Genomic DNA, 24,488 nt, shown 5'->3' with positions numbered 1-24,488 from the left:
TCATGACCTGAGCTGAAGGCAGCCGCCTAACCGACTGGGCCACCCAGGCACCCCTAGGGGAGACTTTTCTAAGTATGAGACAAATTCCAAAAGCCACAAAATAAAAGATTAATACATGTGATATGAAACATTTCTAATTTCAGTAAAAATTTCTATATAATTAATCACAACATAAAATTAAGGCAAAATAAAAACTGAAAATAATCAATACCCAATAAATTTATTATCATTTATAAAGAGTATGATGTAACTTACTGATATTAAAGGAACACAAACTATGAAACTGACCAAAAAATTGAAGAGTAAGGCCTTCTGAAACTGCTGATAGGAATGTCCACTGGTACAAAGTTGGCAGGGTCAGGGCAAATTTGACAAGTTATCAAAATTTTATATATAAACATCCTTTGACACAGTGATACCACTTTCTAATAATTTGTCCTATAAAGATACTTGCACAAATAAGAAAAGCTACATATGTATATAAACTACAGCATTATTTGTGATATTGGAAAATAGGAAATAATCTAAATATCTCTCAATAAGGAACTGGTAAAATAAATTATAGTACATCTAAGTAAGAGAATATTATCTTATCCTTTAAAAGAAGGAGAAACATAGGGCTGTTTGGGTGGCTCAGTCGGTTGAGTGTCCAACTCTTGGTTTCGGCTTAGGTCGTGAACTCCAGGTCCCCATGCCAGGCTCTGTGCTGGGTATGGAGCCTGCCTGAGATTCTTTCTCTTCCTCTCCCTGTGCCCCCTGCCTTCCCCACTCTAAAAAAATAAATTAATTAAATAAATAAATAAATGAAGGAGAAAGACAGACATACCATATTATAGAAGGATGCTCATAATAAAGTAAAAAAAAGGAAGTTATATTATGTGTACTAGGACCCTACTTCATTATTTTAAAAATTATGTATATTTAAACATATACATGTATTTATAAAGCTACAAAGGAAAAAATCGGGAAGCATATGTAAACTTTAACAGTGGGAAGGTTTTATTATCTACTTAATACATTTCATACTGCTTTAGCTATTTCTAATTGTATTACATTTATAATTCAGAAAATAATTTTGGGGTGCCTGGGTGGCTCAGATGGTTAAGGGTCTGCCTTTGGCTCAGGTCATGATCCCAGGGTCCTGGGATCGAGCCCCACGTCCAGCTCCTGGCTCAGTGGGGAGCCTGCTTCTCCCTCTGCCTCTCCCCCTGCTCGTGCTCTCTCTCTCTGTATCTCTGTGTCTCGAATGAATAAATAAAATCTTAAAAAAAAAGAAAGAAAATAATTTTAAAATTCTTCTTTAAATAGCTTTAATTTTTTTTCTAAAGTTTACTTACTTAAATATCTCTACACCCAACATGGAGCTCAAACTCATAATCCTGAAATCAAGAGTCACACGTTCTTCTAACTGAGCCAGTCAGGCACCCCTGAAATAATTTTAGTTCTTAATTTTCTCTAAGAATATCAAAGAATTTTAAAGAAAAATTTTTTTCAAATTCCTTTTTTCAGTTAAAATAGTGTCAAGAATTCTATCTTCCTTAAGAAGCCTAGTAATCCCTAATATGTTCTTATAATTAAAAACACAGAGTCTAGGGGCACCTAGCTGGCTCAGTTGGAAGAGCATGTGACTCTGGATCTCAAGGTCATGAGTTCGAGCCCCTCTAAACCCATGGGTATAGAGACTACTTTAAAAAAAAAAACAAAAACAAAGAATCTAAAAATTCCTCAACAAAACATCCAAAAAGCAAATGAAAATACTGAAGCACAAAAAGAAAATATTGATCCAACAGTCAACTTGCACAGGTCTTAGAAAGGACAACATCAGGGCGCCTGGGTGGCCCAGTTGGTTAAGCATCTGCCTTTGGCTCGGGTCATGATCCCAGGGTCCTGGTATCAAGTCCCACATCTGGCTCCTTGATCAGCGGGGGGCCTGCTTCTCCCTCTCCCTGCCGCTCTGCCTACTTGTGCTCTCTCTCTGTCAAATAAATAAATAAAATCTTAAAAAAAAACAAAAACAAACGAAAGGACCACATCATTTTAAAATACATCTGACTGGGGCCCTGGGTGGCTCAGCTGGTTAAGCAACCAACTGGTGATTTCAGCTCAGGTCATGATCTCATGGATTGTGAAATCAAGCCCTGCCATCGGGCTCTGTGTTCAGTGGGGAGTCTGCTTGACAATCTCTCCCTCTGTTCCTCCCCCAACTCGTGCTTTCTCCTCTATCCAGCTCTCTCTCTCTGAAATAAATAAATAAATCTTAAAATAATCTGATAATTTCTTTAGACAGAACACTCTATCCAACCATGTATGGAGTTTAAATTGTCAAAATACACAAAATTGAAAAATTCAATAGTTTTTCACAACCCCTGGAAGGCAGATAATCATTATTTTTAAGGTTTATTGTCTATCAATATAGGTATGAAAAATAAGCAATTCTAAGATATCTTGCTACTTAACAAAAGGAGAAAACAGGGAAAGAAAAATGCTTAATGTACCAGAAAACAGCCCTGAATGAGAATCATGAGGTGCCCAGAAAAAAAGAAAAATGAGTTTAAAACCCTTAATTAGGGATTAAGAAGTAATACTCACAACACGTGTGAAGCGCAAGCCTAAACCTGAGAGTAAAAATGTACTACCACCAGTAAACAAAGCTTGATCTGGGGAAGAAAAGGAAAGCAGAGAAGACCTGGAGAAGAGAGGTGTCTTTTCTACACATTTCTCTCTGCTCTAAGCAAAATAATGTAAGGTTCCAAAGCAAAACAAACAAACAAAGAACCCAAAATTAGAGGGTGATCATGGCACTGCCAGTTCAGGAATCTTATATAGTATATCCCTATATCACAAGTAGGAGACACACTAGAAATCCAGACTCTAAGGGAGGGACATTCAATGTTATTACTAATGTGATCCTTATACCTTTCTTAAAAAAATTACTAGTTCGTGCGCCTGGGTGGCTCAGTTGGTTAAGCGACTGCCTTCGGCTCAGGTCATGATCCTGGAGTCCCGGGATCAAGTCCCGCATCGGGCTCCCTGCTCAGCAGGGAGTCTGCTTCTCCCTCTGACCCTCTTCCCTCTCGTGCTCTGTATCTCTCATTCTCTCTCTCTAATAAATAAATAAAATCTTTAAAAAAAAATTACTAGTTCTGCCTTAGTTTAAACAGTCTTATTTTGTTGTGTTTAATTTTAAGTTACTATCAGTTCCAAAAAGACACAGTAAGTAGACTAAAAGTCAATCTGCTACAAACTATACCTATACTTTTCCATAACAGGACAAATAACAAAATGATATCAAGTAAGCTCATCCTTAATATAACATCTATATCTTTCCAAGAATAATATAAAAATGCTCAATTTATTTTAGCTCTTATTTGTCCTAGTCATTATTTGGTCAAATGTAATACTGTTTTTCTTCAGTCAATATGAAATGTGCTAAAAGGCTGCTGTGATTTTTCTGAATACCATTCTTTAATATCATATTTATTAAAGTACTTGGAAACTGGGGACACCCAGTTGGCTCAGTCAGAGAGCTTGTGACTCTTGATCTCCATATTTTGAGTTGGAGCCCCACACTGGGTATAGAGAGTACTTAAATAAATAAGCATTAAAAAAATTTAAAAATTAAAAGAAGTACTCAGAAACCGAATGAAATTTTCTATACTTTTTTTTTTAAAAGATTTTACTTATTTATTTGTCAGAGAGAGACAGAGAGCACAAGCAGGGGGAGTGGCAGGCAGAAGGAGAAGCAGGCTCCCCGCTGAGCAGGGAGCCCTATGCGGGACTCAATCCCAGAACCCTAAGATCATGACCTGAGCAAAGGCAGGTGCTTAACTGACTGAGCCACCCAGTCCTCTCGAAATTTTCTATACTTTTAAAACCTTTCTATGGGGCATCTGGGTGGCTCAGTTGGTTGAACTTCCAACTCTTGGTTTTGGCTCAGGTCATGATTTTACAAGTTGTGGGACTGAGCCTCACCTCACATCGGGCTCAGATTCTTTCTCCCTCTCCTTCTGCCTGTCCCCATTCATGCACTCTCTCTCACTCTCTCAAACAAATAAATAAAATCTTAAAAAAAAAAACAACTTTTTATTTTGAATTTTCTGCATTTTAATGGTTTTAACATGGGTAAGGTATGTATATGGCACTCTAACAAGCTTTTAGGCACTACTTTATTTTTTATTTTTTGGGCACTATTTTCAAAAATAACCTACACACTCTTCTAGATTAAATTTTTACATGTAGGGTACCTGGGTGGCCCAGTCAGTTAAGCAGCTGCCTTTGGCTCAGGTCATGATTATGTGGTCCTGGGATTGAGCCCTGAGCGGGGCTCCCTGCTCAGCGGGGCTCCCTGCTCAGCGGGGAGTCTGCTTCTCCCTTTCCCTCTGCCCCTCCCCCTGCTTGTGCTCTCTCTCAAACAAATAAACAAATAAATCTTAAAAAATTTTTAAATAAATTCTTACGTGTATTTAATATGCACATATATTTATGCTAGATAAGTAAAAGGAGTGTCATACAAAGTGAACATATCTCAAAAGCAATATACAGAAAAAAAGAAAAGCAATATACAAAGATTAGAAAAACTTAACTTCCTTCTTAAAACAATTTTATCTGATAAAAGGCTTTCATTATAGTGGAGTGGAAACTTGGTACAGCAAATAATATGCAGGTTGTACAATATAAAATAGTGATGAGTATATATTATTTAGAAAGCATGCTTATCACAGGTTTTTCTCTTATGCTACCATAGAACGAGAAGTTGATTGGTATATTTCAGTCTAATTTTGTGTTCAATTTTTATTTAACTGTCTTCTAAGAAAAAAATAGCAATTTATTACTAAGTTACCCCTAGATGAAAGTGAATAAGTAAATAATCACATGCAGAATACCCTAAATCAGTTAATATCAAAGAGTCATAATTTGATGAACCAAATTTATCTCCCACATTTATAATGTAATTGGTAATAAGTAAGTTTTCCTTGATAACTAGCTGATTATCTTAGACCTTAAAAACAGTGTTGAGCCCTAGAATCATCCACTGAAAACGTTCAACTGGGTGGGGGGATGGGTTAGCCTGGTGATGGGTATTAAGGAGGGCATGTACTACATGGAGCACTGGGTGTTATATGAAAACAGTGAAGCCTGGATCACTACATCAAAAACTAATGATGTATTGTATGGTGACTAACATAACATAATAAAATAAAATTTAAAAAAATGTTCAACTAAAAATTTTTAAAATACAAAATGTGAACATTTTCTTTAGGAAATAAAAATATAATACATCTTAAGAGTTCAAATTTCATATAATGTCATATAATTTTGGGGTAATCTTATACAGCTTTGTGCAGAGATCTTGACTTTTAAAGAGATGAAAGTAAGAAAACAAAAAATAAATTACCTGCTGCTTCCAGCAATGCTTCTAATCGTGCCTGTGTCTCTGGATCCACAGTACGTAAGTCTGCTCCTTCTGCAGTACTTGATAAGAATATCTCTGATGTTGTTTTAAGTACTGGGTTATCCAGATCTTCTTGGTCCAAAATAAATGATTCGACCTGTTTATGAATTAAAAATGCAATATCCATGAAACTGATCTCGATATTGTTAGAATAACTGCAATTTAAGATAATATGATCTCTGGTTTGAAACTTAAGTATAAGCAGATAAATTACTGTAGAAACATGGGGCTGTGGGAAGGGACTTTGAGGGAGACTCCTACCTGCTTATCTTCAGACATGACTACAGTATAACTCAGACACACCAGATTCAAGTTTCCTGAAGAACATTGTACATTCTGTGCCTAGCACAGAGCTTGAAAAGAAGCTTTTGTTTTTGTTTTTAATGAAATAAGTACATGACCACAGTCCCTGGGAAGATGTAAACAGGACTAGATAGTAAAAAGACTAGATAGCATGGACAGGTCATTAAGGCTCAGTTTTTCCTCTCTTTTAATCAATTTATTAAATTCTGATTCTTAAAAGAAAATAAGATTTAATACGCTATCAAATATCTGGAGCCCTATAGACAAGAAAGCTCCATGAAGTTAGGAACCACACCTGTTTGGTCACTGCTCTGTCCTCTGGGCCTAAGAATATCTCATGTACAGTAGGTATTAAATCCGTATTTGTTGAAATGAATGAATGGTATAAGCAAAAGCAACTAATAAAAATAAATATGTAACCCTCTAATTTCAAATCAACTTAATTCTAAATGAATTTTCTTAAATAAAATATGTACAATCTTTCTGGGAAGTAATTTGAAAGTGTGTATCAAAATGCTTTAAAAGGCTCATGCTGATTGATTCTGTAATTCCATTTTAAGGAATCTATCCTTTAAAAAGTATCTGAAAGCAAGACAAAAATAATCAAGGATGGTCATTGCACATTAACGCAAATTCCAAAAATCAGAGGAAAAAAACTACAATTGGTAATTTGGTAAACACATTCTGTCCATTCACAGGATGGACTACCATGCAGTCATTAAAAACAATGTTTCTGAAGCAAATTTGGTGACATGAGAAAATATTCATAAAGTGAAGTGAAAATCACAAGATTCAAAACAGTATGATCTTTATTTTGCTAAAAGTATACATATATGTATATAAACATGAACATGACTATCATGTATATAATCATGAGTATATATTTATGTACCTAGATATGTCTACAATATGTAAATACATGTAACCAGGGAGGTTAACATATTTGTAGACAGATAGAAAAAAAGGAACAGAAAGGTTAAGTACTTCTCCAAGGTCACACAGTTAATAAATGACAAAGACAGGTTTCAAACCCCACCACATAGCTATAGAGTCTATGCTCTGAACTACTAGGCAATGCTACTTCAGACAGCCAGAGGATTTGGACTACATTATTTGGCAAATTTGGTAGTTTGTCATCAGTTTCATAATGGCCACCAAATAAAAATCCTAAGAAAGACTGTAAACTTAAAATGATTTGGATACATTTTATCACCTAGTGATAAAATTTTACAAAATACACCTTTAACTTCACATCTAATAACACTGAACCACATTACTATGCTGCAATACAGCTTTTTTTTTAAAGATTTTATTTATTTATTTGAAAGAGAGAGAGAGAGAGCACGAGCAGGGGAAGAGGGAGAAGCAGGCTCCCCACCAAGCAGGGAGCTCGATGTGGGGCTCGATCCCATGACCTGAGCCGAAAGCAGATGTTTAACCGACTGAAACACCCTGCAATACAGCTTCTTTAATATGTAATTACAGACAAAGATGCCATTCTAGATCCATGCCAGTAGATAAATGTATCCTATCAGTTGTTAAATGATATGAAAAGATAACTGTTTGTACAATAAAAATTTCACAGGCCCAAGAAATTATTAGGTATTTGTAAATATATATACTTGCCAATTGTGAGGACAGATCAAACCATCATGCCAAATTCTGAATTTTTTATTACAGATAGTATTTAGAAGCCTGGGTGGCTCAGTCAGTTAAGTATCTACCTTCGGTCATGATCCCAGGGTCCTGGGATTGAGTCCCACATCGGGCTCCCTGCTCAGCGGGAAGCCTGCGTCTCCCTCTGCCTGCAGCTCTCCCTGCTTGTTCTCTCTCTCTCTGACAAATAAATAAAAAAATCTTTAAACAAAGTTAACATTTCTATTTTATAAAAAGCAATGGTCTAATGTGGTATTACACATATTTTGGAGACAAATACAGATTTGTACTGTGTAATGTTTTAAAAAATCCAAGTTAAGGATTCTATATTCTCTCTTACTCATTTTCCCAATATTTACTGAAGTCCTGTTTTTTTTTTTAAGATTTTATTTATTTGAGAGAGATAACATGACAGAAAGAGTGTGCGCACGAGCAGGGGGGAGGGGCAGGGGGACAGGGAGAAGCAGACTTCCTGCTGAGCAGGGAGCCCGATTCGGGGCTCGATCCCAGGACTCTGGGATCATGACCTGAGCTGATGGCAGACGCTTAACGGACTGAGCCACCCAGGCGCCCTGACAGTACAAAAATGTGGTAGAAGATAGTAGTCAAAGGCAACATGACTATCACAAAAGGCCTCAAAGAGAAATAAATGGGTACAACTACATGCATTAAAGAGAGAGAACTTGCTTCCAGCCCCAGTAATCTAAGACTTTGCACAAGAAGCAGCATTTGGGTTAGGCTTTGAAGGATGCATAGAATTTCACTAGACAGTCAGACATGGGGATAGAAATCAAAGGGAATGAAATAAAAAAGGGGCTTGAAGATGCATTTGGAAAGTGATGAGTGGTCCACTCTCCAATACTGCTGGTGGGAATATAAATGACACAGCCACTGTAGGACAGTTTTGCAGTTCTCCAAAAATTAAACACAGAATAAACATATGACCCAGAAATTTCACTTCTATGTACATAAAAGGATTTAAAACATGTCCATACAAAAATCTGTATACAGAAGTTCATAACTCTATTATGCATAATGGACAAAAAGTAGAAAAAAAACCCCACAAATATCCATCAACTGGTAAATGGATAAACAAAATGTGGGGGCACCTGGGCGGCTCAGTTGGTTAAGCAACTGCCTTCGGCTCAGGTCATGATCCTGGAGTCCCTGGATCGAGGCCCACATTGGGCTCCCTGCTCAGCAGGGAGCTGCTTCTCCCTCTAACCCTCCCCCCTCTCATGTGCTCCCTCTCTCTCAAATAAATAAAATCTTTAAAAAAAAAATGTGGTATATCCAAATAGTGGAACATTACTCTACCATTAAAAGGAGTAAGTACTGACACATGCCATAGCATAAACAAACCATGCAAATATTATGCTTAGTGCAAGAAACCAGAAACAAGAAGTCAATTATTGTATGATTCCACTTTTATGAAATGTCTAGTATAGAAATTCATAGAGACAAAAAGTAAGTTGGTGGTTAAGTGGAGAAACACAGAGGGAGGGATGGGAGTAGCTATTAATGGGTCTAAAGTTTCTGGAATGATGAAAATGTCTGGAATTAGATAGTGGTGAATGCTGTACAATCTTGTAAATATACTAAAAACCAATGAATTGTACACTTTAAAATGCTAAATTTTATGGTATGTAAATTTTATCTCAAATTTTTAAAAAACAATAAAGAGCCTAGAGTACAACTATGGCTTTGGGCTAGAAAGAACAACTGGCGATAGATTTAAATGAGATCATGCAAAAGGTGACAGACTGCTCATGGTCTACCTGGTCACCTCCACTAGAAAGAGAGAGAGAACCAGCAGCAATGTTATCCTGGATGTCAGTAATATTACTATCACATACACAAGACAGCACATTCCCAAGTGCTTGGGAAGAATCAAGTTAGAAAAAAACACAAAAGAGAGATGTGTCCCTAGTCTCCAAAAGGCTTATAACTTCTCTCTAAAAATTAAGATTCATGGGACTCCTGGGTGGCTCAGTTGTTAAGTGTCTGCCTTCGGCTCAGGTCATGATCCCAGGGTCCTGGGATCGAGTCCCACATCGGGCTCCTGGCTCAGCGGGGAGACTGCTTCTCCCTCTCCCACTCCCCCTGCTTGTGTTCCCTCTCTCGCTGTCTCTCTCTCTGTCAAATAAATAAATAAAAAATCTTTAAAAAAATTAAAATTCATAAGACAATTTATTCAGTTTAATTCTCCTACATCTTAAAATGCATGTAAATTCAAGTTTCAGTTAGGCAACATGACATAATGGAAAGAATACTGTGATACAGATCAGAATTAGGTTGAAGTATCAGTTTCATGAGGCACTATGTGTGACGACATTAGGCATGTCACTTCCTGCCTTTCCGATGTTCCATTTCTTCCTCAATAAATAAAATACCTGCCCCATCTATCTTACAGCACTATTGAAATGATGAAATAAGATAAAATAATTTGAAAATAATAAAACACTATATAAATGTAATTTTTAGGATATTAATTCTGTGTAATTACTTTTTTGTTCTGTCCCTTGCCAGTGTCTATCTTCTACGCCCTTTCAAACTGGAAGAATGATATTCACTGAGAATCTCACATAATACATTTTCATCAGAATGTACTTGAATTCTTTTTATTTTATTTATTTTTTCCAGTTTCATTAAGATATAATTGACATACAACATTGTATGAGCTTAAGGGGTACAACATAATGATTTCATATATGTATGTACTGTGAAATGATCTCCACAGAAAGTTTAATTAACATCCATCACTTCACAGTTACGATTTTTTTCTTGTGATGATCACTTCCAATTTTCAAGTGTTATTTTAGGCATTTTATATTTAAGTTCTGACCCAAAAGATCAGATTTTAGGGGCGCCTGGCTGGCTCAGTCAGAGGAATGTGCAACTCTTGATCTCAGGGTCATGAGTTTAAGCTCCACATGGGATGCAGAGATTACTTAAATAAATAAAACTTAAAAATAAATAAATGAATAATAAAAGGATCAAAATTTAAATACCTATAACACTTGTGGGGAAAAAATCTTAAGTTTCCCAGCATGAGTTGTAATTATGCATAACTATACACACAGATGATTTGAATACAATTAGATATGCCAAAAAGCGCTCAACTCTAATATATCCTTTGTCCTACTCTCTCTAAAATTTTAAAAGCCTGCCTCAATGTGGAATCAATAAAAGGACAAAATATCCAGTTATGCCTATTATTTTTGGAATATTTGGGGGGTTGCTTTTGGCAGTTCATAAATATCTTACCTGGTAAATCTGTTGAAATACATACTTTTGTAATTCAGATTGCAATAGCATTACCTCAACCAGCCAACATGGAAACCATTTATAGCGACATGGAAATACTAAATTAGACCAATTCCGTATATTTAACATAAAAGACTTGGTGATATAGTCCCCCAAAACACATCTAGAAAATGGGTAAGTCCAAAATAATGTTATACCTAACCAAATTTGTCTTTATCATATAAATGAAGAGAGAAGCCCCCGAGTGTCTTACATAAAGCTAAAGGATCACAGAAATGTCCCTACTACCCAATGATAATTACATAACTCTCGATCCAGCAGCTGCACTGAGCAGCAAACATAAAACACCCACCTATAGTGGTACTGTTTTTGCCAATGACAAGAAAGTTTATTTCAAGTCTTTAAGATTGCAGATTTTTTTTTCTATCTTCTGATTAGGTACAAAAACAAAAGGTGGAAGAAAAAAGATGAGAGGGAATCTGGCCCCAAAAAACTATTTTTCTTTTATAGGTAATCTCTTCTAAATGCTACAGGTAAAACACTTTACGTCTTCCTTCTTTTTTTTTTTTAAAGATTTTATTTATTTATTCATGAGAGACAGAGGGAGAGAGAGGGGGGGAGAGAGAGAGAGAAGTAGAGGGAGAAGCAGGCTCCCAAGGAGCAGGGAGCCCGATGCGGGACTCGATCCCAGGACCCCGGGGTCATGACCTGAGCCGAAGGCAGACGCTTAACCATCTGAGCCACCCAGGCGCCCTACGTCTTCCTTCTCAAAAGTCTTTTCTCACCCTTCCTTCTTAAAAAAAACATGAGTATCATAGCTTCAACTAGAATTTAAACAAAGGGAGGGGCAGGGTGGAAAAGGGGAATAAGCATTTTATCCTATTTTTTTTATCCCATTTGACATTTCAGAAAGGAACAACTGGATGGCAACAGTTACTAGGAAGATTAACCACAGACTCAACTACTATCACCTTAAAACAACGAAGTCAGTTACCTGGCCAAAATCTAGTTAGAAAAATCACTTATTAACCAACCTATGCTTTGGCCAAAACTCAATTCCACTAAAAAAACAACAATAACAAAAACCGCATACAGTTTCTATCAAGTGTAAGTAAGCAGTGTTATAATTAAAACGTTAACAATATTAATATGTTTTGTCTTAAAAAAGTAAAACAATAAAACCTTACCTATACATTTCTCAATAACAAATGGAAATAGCAATTGCTAGTTAGAGAAAATGTTAGTAAAAAAGGAACATTTGATTATAAAACATATACATTATATATATTTGTTTATATATTCTCCAGTCACTTGGTCATATTATGCAACAAGCAAATAAAGACTACCAACCTCTTAAATACAAGTCGAAAATACATTGTTTTATATAGAACACCTTTTAACCTAACAATGAATTACAAAACTTTTATTTTAAACATGTTAAGTAAGTTTGTATTTTGAGTTGGGGACTAAAATATTAGTAGCCACAAATTGTAGTACGTCTGCTAACCTTTAAGACTAATCATCACTCTCATGAATTCCAACTGGAGCTATGAGAAGGGTAAATGTTTTACACTACCTCTTCTCACAAACTTTCAAAAATAAAGCTCCCTTAAGAGATTCAGATTTGAGGAGCGCCTGGCTGGCTCAGTCGGGAGTGTGTAGTTCTTGATCTCGGGGTTGTGAGTTCAAGCCCCACACTGGGTGTAGAGATTACTAATAAATAAATAAATTTATAAAAAATTTTCTTTAAAAAGAAAAAAAGGACTCAGATTTGATAATTTAAAATGAAAAGCTAAATAAAACATTGTAAACATCTGAAACATTTTTATATCTCTTCTCTTTTGTACAGTTTATATTTGGATAGACCAGTATGTCTTACTTTTACCCACCCAAAGTAAGTCCTCTACTTTAAGTCAGAATCAGTATTTATACCATTTTAGAATGCAGGTGGTTTACTATTGATCTTTACTTGGAAGAGCAAAAAGTATGGATCAGTGTTCCAAGAGATAATTACTGACAGACAGAGCATTTCTTTTTTGCAAAAAACAGTATTCAAAAGTTTTGACAGTAGTATCACCACAAAAATGCCCCAAGATGTATTCAAAGGGAGAAAGCAATACAGTTGCAATTTAGGACCAAATAATGATAAATTTAGGAATGAGTTTTGCTGATACTGTAAAACCCAATAAAATCAGCAAAAACATCTTGGAATACTGGAATGAAAAGGCTATATTCCTTAACATAAAAACTTTTCAAGCTTCTTTCTACAAGGAAAATTGTATTCCCAATTTCAGACCCACAATCCTCTTCTCAAAAAACAGTAATAGTACCTTGGGCTTTCTGAAGTTGATTAGTTTCACACAGTACAAGAGAGAACCAGTGTGCTTTTCCTAATTCTAAGTTAAAGCTAGAGAAAATTAACTTCACTTTGCTCAACTACAAAAACTTAATTTATAATGTATAGTTTTAATACAGAATCTATTTTTTTTATTTTTCTAATTAAAGATGGGAGAAAGGAAGGTCTTCTTAAAAGTATCTGGCTGGCTGAGTTGGTAGAGCATGCGACTCTTAATCTCAGGGTCATGAGTTCAGGCCCTACCTTGGGCAAAGAATTTGCTTAACAAAATAATAATGAAAAAATTAAAAACTCTGCTGTTTAAAAAAAATAGCTACCATGAATTAAGTTCATTAAAAAAAATAGGCTACTGTTAATAAAATGCCTCATATCTGCCAGCATTTTCTATATATTATTCCAATCAATCATCTTTTAAAAAAAAAAGATTTATTTATTTTAGAGAGAGAGCAGGGGAGGGGTAGAGGGAGAGGGAGAGAGAGAGAATCTTAAGCTCAGAGCCCAACTAGGAGCTCAATCTCACAACCCTGAGACCATGACCTGAGCAGAAACCAAGAGTTGGAAGCTTAACTGAGGCACCCATGTGCCCCCCATTCGATCATCTTAACTACTAGTAGATTAACTGACTTTCATTGTAAGTAACTGAAACTCAGAAAAGTTAAGTGACTTGCCCAATATCCCATAATCATACAGGATCTGAAGCCATATATTTTGGACTCCAAAGCTCATATTCTTTGTATTAAGTGAATCTTCTCAATAATGGAGTATAACTAAAACAAATACTAACAAAGTAAGCACAAAAACTACAAGTACGGTAATGCTTCAGTTTAACAGTAGCAATGTCAGGAAAAACCTTTTTTTTTTAAGATTTTATTTATTTATTTGACAGAGAGAGAAAGTACAAGCAAGGGGAGCAGCAGAGAGAGGGAGAAGCAGGCTCCCCGCCGAGCAGAGAGCCTGATGTGGGGCTCATTCCCAGGACCCTGGGATCATGACCTGAGCCAAAGGCTTAACCAACTAAGCCACCTAGCATCCCAGGAAAAAACTTCTTTAAATAAAATTAAATGTAATCAAGATTATCAAACCCACTAACAACTCTCTGGCAGAGTTTTGTTTTTTTTTTTAAAGATTTTATTTATTTGACAGAGAGAGACACAGCAAGAGCAGGAACACAAGCAGGGGGAGTGGGAGAGGGAGAAGCAGGCTTTCTGCAGAGCAGGGAGCCCGATGCAGGGCTCCATCCCAGGACCCTGGGATCATGACCTGAGCAGAAGGCAGACGCTTAATGACTGAGCCACTCAGGCGCCCCTCTATGGCAGAGTTCTTAAAAAGACAGACAAATCATGTTTTCGTTTAGTAATTTCTGGCACCCACATTTACATTATTTCTAATGTACACTTACAACACATGTACAACAAAATTTGTGCCATAATAGGTTTTTTAAAAAGAAGACTGCTCACATACTCATTAGAAAAGTCACAAGAAATGAAGTATCTGGCAATTAAAGCGAAGAAAATCTTAATGTTGAAAGGATAAACTTTATATTTTCTCTATCATAATAAATGGGTAAAGGAGTCCTGGCTTCTACTCATTATCCCAAATAGAAAATAAGCATTCAACACTCCAAAGTAATACTTGATTTTAATAAGTTAAAAAGAGCCTCAAAAACCAATAAACCTCCAATTAGTACCAATAAGGAGAGGAAAGCATAATGACTAAGAGCAAAGACTCTGAGACTACTAGCTCATCTCTCAGTGTGATCTTAGCTAACTTGTTTTACCTCTTTAACCTCATTTACCTCAGCTATAATATAAGGACAGCAGTAACCATATCACAGGGTTATTGATGAGTAAGCTAGATACTATATCTAAAACTGCACAACAGTACTTAACACATGATAATTGCTCAACAAATATTAGTTGTTATTATTCTTATTAATATCACCACCACTATTATCATTAAGGTCAGTTGGCCCTGCCTTCCTATACTCTTACTCCCCACTCCACAAAAATATAGAATCCATTATACTCATTTTAGGCCAAGTAACATGAGTATATTAAGCACTACAGATATAGTCACTCAACATTTATTAGGCACCTACTATATGCCTAACATTGTATTATATACTGAAAGCACAAAAATAAGTAAGACATGACTCTTGCTAATCAAGATAGACAATAAATACAATAAAGTATTACAGATGTTATAGTAGTTATATACAGACAACATGAGAACACAGAAGAAGGAACAGTCAATTCCAATTCAAGTAGTAATAAAGGACATGAGTTAAAGATAACAACTCTGGAACAAGAAGGTATCCAACAGGATGGGTAAGAAGGGACATCAGTGACAGCAGCAGCAGTGTATAGTCATAGTTACAAACATGAGCTTCAGAGTCCAAGATACCTGAATTAAAATACCAACTCCAGGGCACTCAGTCAGTTAGGCATCCAACTCTTGATTTTGGCACAGGTCATGATCTTGGGGTCATGAGATCTGGCCCCACCCCAGGCTCCACGCTTAGTAGGGAGTCTGCTTGGGATTCTCTCCCTCTCCCTCTGCCCCTCCCCCCATAAACAAATAAATCTTTAAAAAATAAAATAAAGTAAAATCCCAACTCCATCATTACTAGATATATGACTCTGTGTATGTCACACAATGTCTCTAAGCTTCAGTTTCCTCATCTGTAATTTGGGACCAATTGTTTTTGCAATTTAAAAAATTATTTATTTAAGAGAGAGAAAGTGAGAGAAGAGAGAGAGAGCACGAGCTGGGTGAGGGGCAGAGGGAGAGGCAAACTCCCCGGTGAGCACGGAGTTGGATGTGGGGCTCCATCCCAGGACTCCAGAATCATGACCTGAGCCAAAGGCAGACACTTAACTGACTGAGCCACCCAGATGCCCTGTTTTTGCAATTTTGATTTTTGATTAAAATCAAAATCTTCATATGGTACTGGTAAAGTTTGAGAATATATAGGTAAGTACTTAACCCAGTGGACAATAAGCACTCAACATACAGTAGCTATTATTATGATTCTAGAAGCCAAAGAAGCAGAAGCAAATTAAACCAGGGCCTTTAATAGCCTGATATGTTCAGAGAACTACAACAATTAGGCATGACTGGAAACAAAAAGCGAATAAAGTAGGGTAAAAAAAAGGATAGAGTTTAAAAAATAGAAACCAAATCCTAAATAGCCTTGTATGCCACATCAAGGAATTTGCTTTATCCTTTATCTAAGATATGAGAAGGCTTTTTGTCAAAAGAGTGGTATGACTGGACTGACATTAGAGAATCTACTCTGATAGCAAGGTAGAGTAAGAATTAGAGGGGTATAATCTTGAAGGTAGACAGAGCCAGGGATTACTGAAATAAGTGCCAGTGAAAGACGATGGTTTTATTTATGGCAGAACCATTAAGGAAACAGGGAAAGGGACAAATAAACAAGATGTTAAGAAAGAACCTACAGGACTTAATGCCTGCTTAGATGCGTACGGTGAGAAGAAATAGCAGATATGAGATGCGAGTATGAGACGTGAGGTTTCTGACTACAGCAAGTAACTTTAGGACAATGTAATTTACAAAGGTGGAAGTAAAAAATAATTGGGGTGGAGGGGGAAATGATGAGTTCAGAATTAAAACTGGTGACCCTGAGGTGTTTATACAATAAACATATAGTAGGCAGTTGGAAGGCATCTTGGCAGACCGCTAAAAGTAGGAGATGGAAGCCACATGGATATTTAAGAGACATATGCTCCTGAGAGAACAAACTGCAAATGCCAAAGGCTCTGAAGCAGGACATGCTTGGAAAGTTTACAGAACATAATGTGGTTTTGCTTAAATATGAACACAAGACAAGCTTATGCTGATGGACTTTGTATCCTTTCATTTTTCATCATTGCCCCTTTAAACTTGCCACTTAAAACCCATCAAACTCCTGAAGACATCCAAACGTCAACCTTTATAGTGATCATCCAACTTACCCAGGACAATGATCCATACATTTGTGTTTAGGATCTGGGATTGTCACAAGACCATGAAAATATTAAAAGAGGTAATGCAATTAAAGTACACAATGACTTGAACACACTCAAATAAAATTTGTTAATATGTGAGGAGTTTGGAAGGACAAATATAATTTGAATAAATAATTTATCTTGTTTTAAGAAGTTCCCTGAAATGTTCATGCTTGTGAAAAGACTGATATCTTTAAGGGCAGGGACCACAATTTTTCATCTTTGTCATTCCAAAACCTAGCACAAAGTTTATCAAATAGTAGGCTCTACATAAATTATTGTCAAATAAACAAATCCACTCTACAATACCTATCAGAATCAAACAGACTGCCAAGGACTCTAATTTCTGAAAGATATAACTTTATTTTGTTTGACGTGAATTCATGAAGAAGAGGTATTACCCAAAACTAAACTCTGATTTTCTTTTCTAGAGAATGAATGAATGATTGTAACAGATTAGCAACAAGGAGATAATAATACACAATAGAAAAGTACCTTTGATACTGTATTATCATATTATTCAAAATTTTGTTGGGGGAGGAATAATAGATCAAATCCATGCACCTGATTTAAGTATAGCCTTAATTAATGCTCTCTTCAAACTAAAAGAAAATAAACTTTTGTTTATCAAATCCTAAGTAAAACAGGTACTAAAGTATAGTACAGATTCTCACTGTTCATAGAATGAAAATAACTAATAATTTAAAATAATTGCAACCATTTGAGCAGTGACATCTAAGATTTGTTTTTGCAATTTAATCACATAGGTGATAACACTAGCTTGAGTGTCAAGCAAATTGTATGTTACTTAAACATTGGATTCACACCTCTTAAGTGGTTGTTAGAAGATACCAAATGCAAAAACTCTAATTACTATGGTTTATATTTTATTCCACTTATTCATCTATTACCCTGAAAAAAAAGAAATGCCATCCACAATCTTCATGCAGACTATAGGCCACATCAGATGCATTCAGCCTACAACTATGGAAACTAACCATCTCCTGCCACCTCAGTTTTATCTCCTCTCAAACATATATCCATAGTTTGTCAAGGAGAGGATACATGAAAAAAACCCCAAATACTAGTATTGTGACAACTTGCTCTTCTCATAGCGTGATACACACAGGTTTAAATCACATGAGTTATCCCCCTAGTCCAACAAGAGTGTATAATAAGAGGGGCAGAAATTTCAAGAGTTAGAATATTACTAATGGCAGGGGAGGGTCTTTTACGTATGACCACAAATTCTGCAGCATATTAAATACTCCCTATTAAACTCTTCTGAAGACCCGATCAAGAGAAGGAGAACATATCCAATAACCTAGAAAAGCTAAAACAATCTTGAAAAAGAACAAAGTTGAAGGACTTACACTTCCCAATTTCAAAACTTACTGCAAAAAGCTACAGTAATCAAGATGGTATGGAACAAGCATAAGACATTTAGATAAACTGAATTTAACAGAAATAAAACCTCCAAAAATAAACCCTCACATTTACAGTCAATTGACTTTTGACAAGGGTGCCAAGATAGTTCAATGGAGAAAAAAAATAGTCTTTTCAACAAATGGTGTTGGGACAATTGGTTATTCACATTCAAAAGAATGAGGGGGGATCTCTACCTCACACCTTATATAAAAATTAACTCAAAATGCATCTAAGACATAAATGTAAGAGTTAAAACTCAAAACTCTTAGAAGAAAGCAGGCATAAATCTTCATGACCTCGGATTACACAACAGTTTCTTAGACATGACACCAAAGGCACAAGCAACAAAAGAAAAAAAATAGCTGAATATAAAAATTAAGCTTCCCCCAAATTTTAAAATGTTAAGGACATAATCAAATGAAAAGACAACCAATAGAATGAGAGAAAATATTTGCAAATCATGTACCTGATATGGGACTAGTACCCAGAATATATAAAAAACACAATTCAACAAGAAAACAACCCAATCAAGAAATGGGAAAAAGATCTGAATAGGCATTTCTCCAAAGATATACAAATAAGCACATGAAAAGATGCTCAACTTCATTAGTTATCGAGGAAATGCAAATCAAAACCACAATGAGATACCATTCCATACCCACTAGGATGGCCATATTAAAAAAAAAAAAAGGTTACCAAGGTTGTAGAGAAGTTGGAATCCCCATACATTGCTGATGGGAATGTAAAATGGTGCAGCTGCATAAAAAACAGTTTGGCAGTTCTTCAGAAAGTCAAACATGGAGTTAGTTATCATAGGGCCTAGCAATTACACTCCTTAGGTAGACACCCAAGAGAACTGACAAGAAATGTTCATGCAAAACTCGTACACAAATGTTCACAGCATCTTTATTTATAGTGGCCAAAATGTAGAAATAACCCATGAACAAAATGTGGTAAATCCACAAAATGGAATATTTTTCCAATGGAGTACTGATACAAGATACAACACGTAGAAACATTGGCAACAATACACTGAGTGAAAGAAGTGAGGTACAAAAGACCTCATGTCATATGATTCCATTTATATGAAATGCCCAAAGTAGGCAAATCCAGAGACAAAGGCATATTAGTGATTATCAGGGAATGCAGGATGGGGGCAGGAGGATGGATAGCAAATCACTGCTAATGGGTACAAGGTTTTGTTTGGAGTGGGGGGGTGATGAAAATGTTTTCAAAAGATGGTGGTAGTTGTAAAACTTTGTAAATATATTAAAAACCATTGTATATAAAGAATGAACCTGGGCGCCTGGGTGGCTCAGATGGTTAAGCGTCTGCCTTCGGCTCAGGTCATGATCCCGGGGTCCTGGGATCGAGTCCCGCATCGGGCTCCCCGCTCAGTGGGAAGCCTGCTTCTCCCTCTGCCTCTCTCTCTCTCTCTCTGTCTCTGCCTCTCATGAATAAATAAATAAAAAAATCTTTAAAAAAAAAAAAAAAGAATGAACCTATGATATGTGGATTATATTTCAATTTTTAAAACTTTGGGAATTTGAGGGCCTGGGTAGTTCAGTTGGTTAAGTGACTGCCTTTGGCTCAGGTCATGATCCCAGAACCCTGGGATCAAGTCCTGGATTGGGCTCCCTGCTCAGCGGGGAGCCTGCTTCTCCCTCTGCCTGTTCTGCCTGCCGTTCCCTCTGCTTGGGCTCTCTCTCTCTCTGACAAATAAATAAAATCTTTAAAAAGTAAATAAATAAAAAATAAAACTTTGGGAATTTGAATTTGAAAAATACTTTGGAAATCTGTTCAATTTCCTATTTTGATAAATGCATTGTGGTTATGTAAGAGAATGTTTAGGGAATGTACACTGAAGAATTTAAGGGTAAAGAGGCATGATGTATGCAACCTATTTTCAAATTATTCAGAAAATAAATTATTCATTTATTTGTTTATGGAGAGGGAGAGAGAATAGGACAGTATGAACACAATTGTTGAGTCTGGGTAAAGGATATGGGGAGGAGTTCCTTGTACTATTCTTGCAACTTTCCAGTAAGTTTGAAATTACATCAAAATAAAAAGTAACAAAGATAATGTATCCAATATAATTGGACTATTGCCTCTTTTGGGATTGCTCTTTGATAATGATAGTTTGTTTCACCTATGTTACTGAATTTAGGGACTGTACAATTTTTTACAGGCAAAGATAAAAATGTAGAGATATAGCAGAATAAGTAAACAGAGAAAAAATCAATTAGAAGCTGGTAAGAGCTGAAACTCCTTCCAAAGTGTACCACTCAAGGTATCAACTGACAGGGACGCCTGGGTGGCTCAGTGGGTTAAGCGTCTGTATCAACTGACAAGGTCAAACCTTTACTTTCTGAGATTTCATAAAATGCTTACATGAAAAACTTTTCAATTCTACATCATTAAAGAAAATACTAAGGCTCATTTATCTAGCTTTAATACCATACTGAGATAACTTTTTTAAAACTGAACTCACCACTAGTGATATAAAGGATAAAACATACTCTTCTTAGCATTTAATCAATATATTAAGCACTGTGATCAATCACAAGTTAGTCAATATGAGAATGAATCAGGAAAAAATGAGGATTATATTTCAGAAACATCTCACCTACACTATCCTATGTTAAATGGGTTCAATGCCTTTAGGGAAGACACCACTGAGTGCTCATACAGCCTCTCCTATTATATATGATTTTTATTATTCTGTCAAACTCAAACCTTTTGATTTGTTAATATCTAATGTGATAAAACAATCACATTAAGATTTCTTTAAAGATTTTATTTATTTTGAGAGGGGGTGAGGGACAGAGGCAGAGGGAAAAAGAGAAACCCAAGCAGACTCCACGCCAAACAAAGAACCCAAAGCGGGGCTCGATCCCACAACCCTGAGACCATGCCTCAAACTGAAATCAAGAACTGGACACTTAACCGAGTCACCCAGGTGCCCCAAAACAATTACATTAAGATTTGCATTAAAACAGGGGCGCTTGGGTGGCTCAGACGCTTAAACGTCTGCCTCGGCTCAGGTCATGATCCCAAAGTCCTGGGATCAAGCCCCACATTGGGCTCCCTGCTCCACGGGAAGCCTGCCTCTCCCTCTCCCACTCCCCCTGCTTGTGTTCCCTCTCTCGCTGTGTCTCTCTCTGTCAAATAAATAAATAAAATCTTTAAATAAACAAATAAATAAATAAACCCTCCAATATGTGGCCCAGTGATTTTCAACAAGGATGTCAAGACCAATCAATTGGGAGATGATAGTCTTTTCAATAAATCATGCTGGAAAAAATGATATCCATATGCAAAAAAATGAAGTTGGGACACTGACCTTACATTGTATACAAAAATTAACTCAAAATGGACCCAAGACCTAAATTAAGAGCTAAAACTATAAAATTCATAAGAAAACATTGGAGAAAAGCTTCATGACACTGGATTTGGCAACAACTTCATGCATATGACTACAAAAAAAAAGAAAAAATAGGTAAACTGGACTTCATCAAAATTAAAGACTTTGAGGAATGAAAGGACACTATCAACAGAGTAAAAAGGCAACCTATGGAAGGGGAAAAAAATAGGTGTAAATTATATATGTGATAAGGGATTAATACCCAAAGAACATCTACAATTAAACAACGAAAAAGTAACCCAACTAAAAATGGGGATAGGATTTGAATAGACATTTCTCCAAAGAAGATACACAAATTGCCAAAGGCACATAAAAAAGATGCTCAATATCACTAATCGTTAGGGAAATACGAATTAAAACCACAATGAGACACCACTTCACACACATTAGGATGGCTATTATCAAAAACAAAAAGAAAAAACAAGTATTGGCTAAAATGTGTGGCAACTGGAACCCTTGTGCAATTCTGGTGGGAATGTAAAATACTATAGCTGCTACGGAAAACTGTATGGTAATTCCTCAAAAAATTAAAAATAGAGTTACTATATGATCCCACAATCCCACTACCAGGTACACACCCAGAAGAATTGAAAGCAGGGACTTGAACAGGTATTTGTACACCCATGTTCATAGAAACATATACATAATAGCCAAAAGGTAAAAGCAATCCAAGTGTCCATCAACAGATGAATGGATAAACAAAATGTGGTATATACATATTATAGTATTCAGCCTTCAAAAGGAATGAAATTCTTTTTTTTTAAAGATTTTATTTATTTATTTGAGAGAGAGAATGAGAGACAGAGAGCATGAGAGGGAAGAGGGTCAGAGGGAGAAGCAGACCCCCCGCTGAGCAGGGAGCCCGATGTGGGACTCGATCCCGGGACTCCAGGATCATGACCTGAGCCAAAGGCAGTCACTTAACCAACTGAGCCACCCAGGCGCCCAAAAGGAATGAAATTCTGACACATGCTATAACATGGATGAACCTTGAAGACATAATGCTAAGCAAAACAAGCCAGTCACAAAAAGAGAAACACCATATGATTCCACTTATTTGATGTACCCAGAGTAGTTAAATTTACAGAAAAAGAAAGTAGAATTGTGATTGTTAGAGGGTGGGGAAGTATGATAGGGATGGATACAGAATTTGGGAAGATGAAAACAGTCTGGAGATGGCTGCTGGTGATGGTTGCACAACAATGTGAATGTACTTAATGCCACTGAACCGTACCCTTTAAAATGGTTAAAATGGTAAATTTTATGTTAGGTATATTCTAAGACAACTAAAAAAATGGTTAAAATGGTCAATTTTGTCTCTGTATACTTTACCACACACACAAAAACAAAAACAAAACGTTCTCAATCTAACTGTCCTCAATTACAAACTGTTAAATCAAACTTACCTTGGCAACTTAATAAACTGCTTTCCTGTACAAGTCTTTGGTTTTTTTTTTTTTTTAAGATTTTATTTGTCAGAGAGAGAGAGCACAAGCAGGGGGAGCAGCAGACAGAGGGAGAAGCACACTTCCCGCTGAGCAAGGAGCCTGAGGTGGGGCTCAATCCCAGGACCCTGGGATCATGACCTGAGCCGAAGGCAGCCTCTTAACCAACTGAGCCACCCAGGTGTCCCCAATTCTTTGCTTCTTAAGGCTAATCCCTAGGGGTATACCTGCCTTTCTCTTTTCAAAATTGCACACTAATGCAGGTAAATCAAACAGCCAGGATACACTGGGATATCTACTTACAAAAACAAAAACACCCTTTCTACTACTGAAAACATCCATTAAGGGAAAAACTTTATGAGAACAGAAGTGTATGTAAAGGAGGAAGATCAAATGTGCTCTTTGACAAAGAGCTGCTAAATTTCAGTCTAGGAAGTAAAATAGAGCTTTATATACAACTTCACTTTCTTCCTGGTTTAGGTAAAATTGGCCAGGAAAAGGTAAGCCAGTCAATCATCACAAGGCAAATGATCTTCATTCATAGGAACTACACACCATAATTAACTACCAATAGAACAGCACATAGATTTTAATTTCTACAAATTAATTAGAGTGTAACAATATACAAAATCAATGTTTTCCATATTGGCAAAGGTGCAAAGTTGGGTATATGTCTTTCTATATCAGTAGTTTTAATATTTATTTAATTCTTTTAAGATGAATGATGACAAGAACTGAACTTTTCAAATAAGTTCAATTACAAAATTATCTTAGAATAGTGCTCCTCCTGTACTCAATGGTATACTTTTAACTGCCTTCTTAATATACTGATCTACACAGCTGTCACCAATTTCATTAAATAATAGAAAACTTTCCCAACAAGGTCAACTATGGATTATGTGCTAGTTTGAGACAGGCATGTCTTAAGCAACTAATTAAATTCATTGGTACAATGCACCAGAAAAGAAACAGTCAGCAAGACAAGTAAGATAACTTTTAGCATGGAGTCAGATGACCTATTTTCTCCTACAAATTAGCTGTGTTATCCTGGGTAAGTCAATTAGCTCAACTGTTTCCAGACTTGTAAGGCTTTGCCCAGGGTCCTGACATGAAGTTTCCAATTTGATATTTTGTCAAATGTGGT

General features: G+C 36.2%; 1 protein-coding gene across 5 annotated transcripts in view; it reads right to left on the bottom strand.

The window, feature by feature from the left end:
• LOC113928824 (ankyrin repeat and KH domain-containing protein 1) overlaps positions 1-24,488 on the bottom strand; it is a 126,518-nt gene that overhangs the window by 95,147 nt on the left and 6,883 nt on the right. For all 5 annotated transcript variants that reach the window (XM_027604962.2, XM_027604961.1, XM_027604963.2 and 2 more), the window contains exon 2: positions 5,396-5,549. In XM_027604962.2, coding sequence (XP_027460763.1) covers positions 5,396-5,549 — 154 coding nt within the window. The remainder of the gene's footprint in view (positions 1-5,395; positions 5,550-24,488) is intronic.

This window comes from Zalophus californianus, chromosome 5 (assembly GCF_009762305.2).
Source record: "Zalophus californianus isolate mZalCal1 chromosome 5, mZalCal1.pri.v2, whole genome shotgun sequence".
NCBI lineage: Eukaryota > Metazoa > Chordata > Mammalia > Carnivora > Otariidae > Zalophus > Zalophus californianus.
The sequence above is the reverse complement of the archived record's forward strand: the minus strand, read 5'-3'. Positions and strand labels throughout refer to the sequence as shown.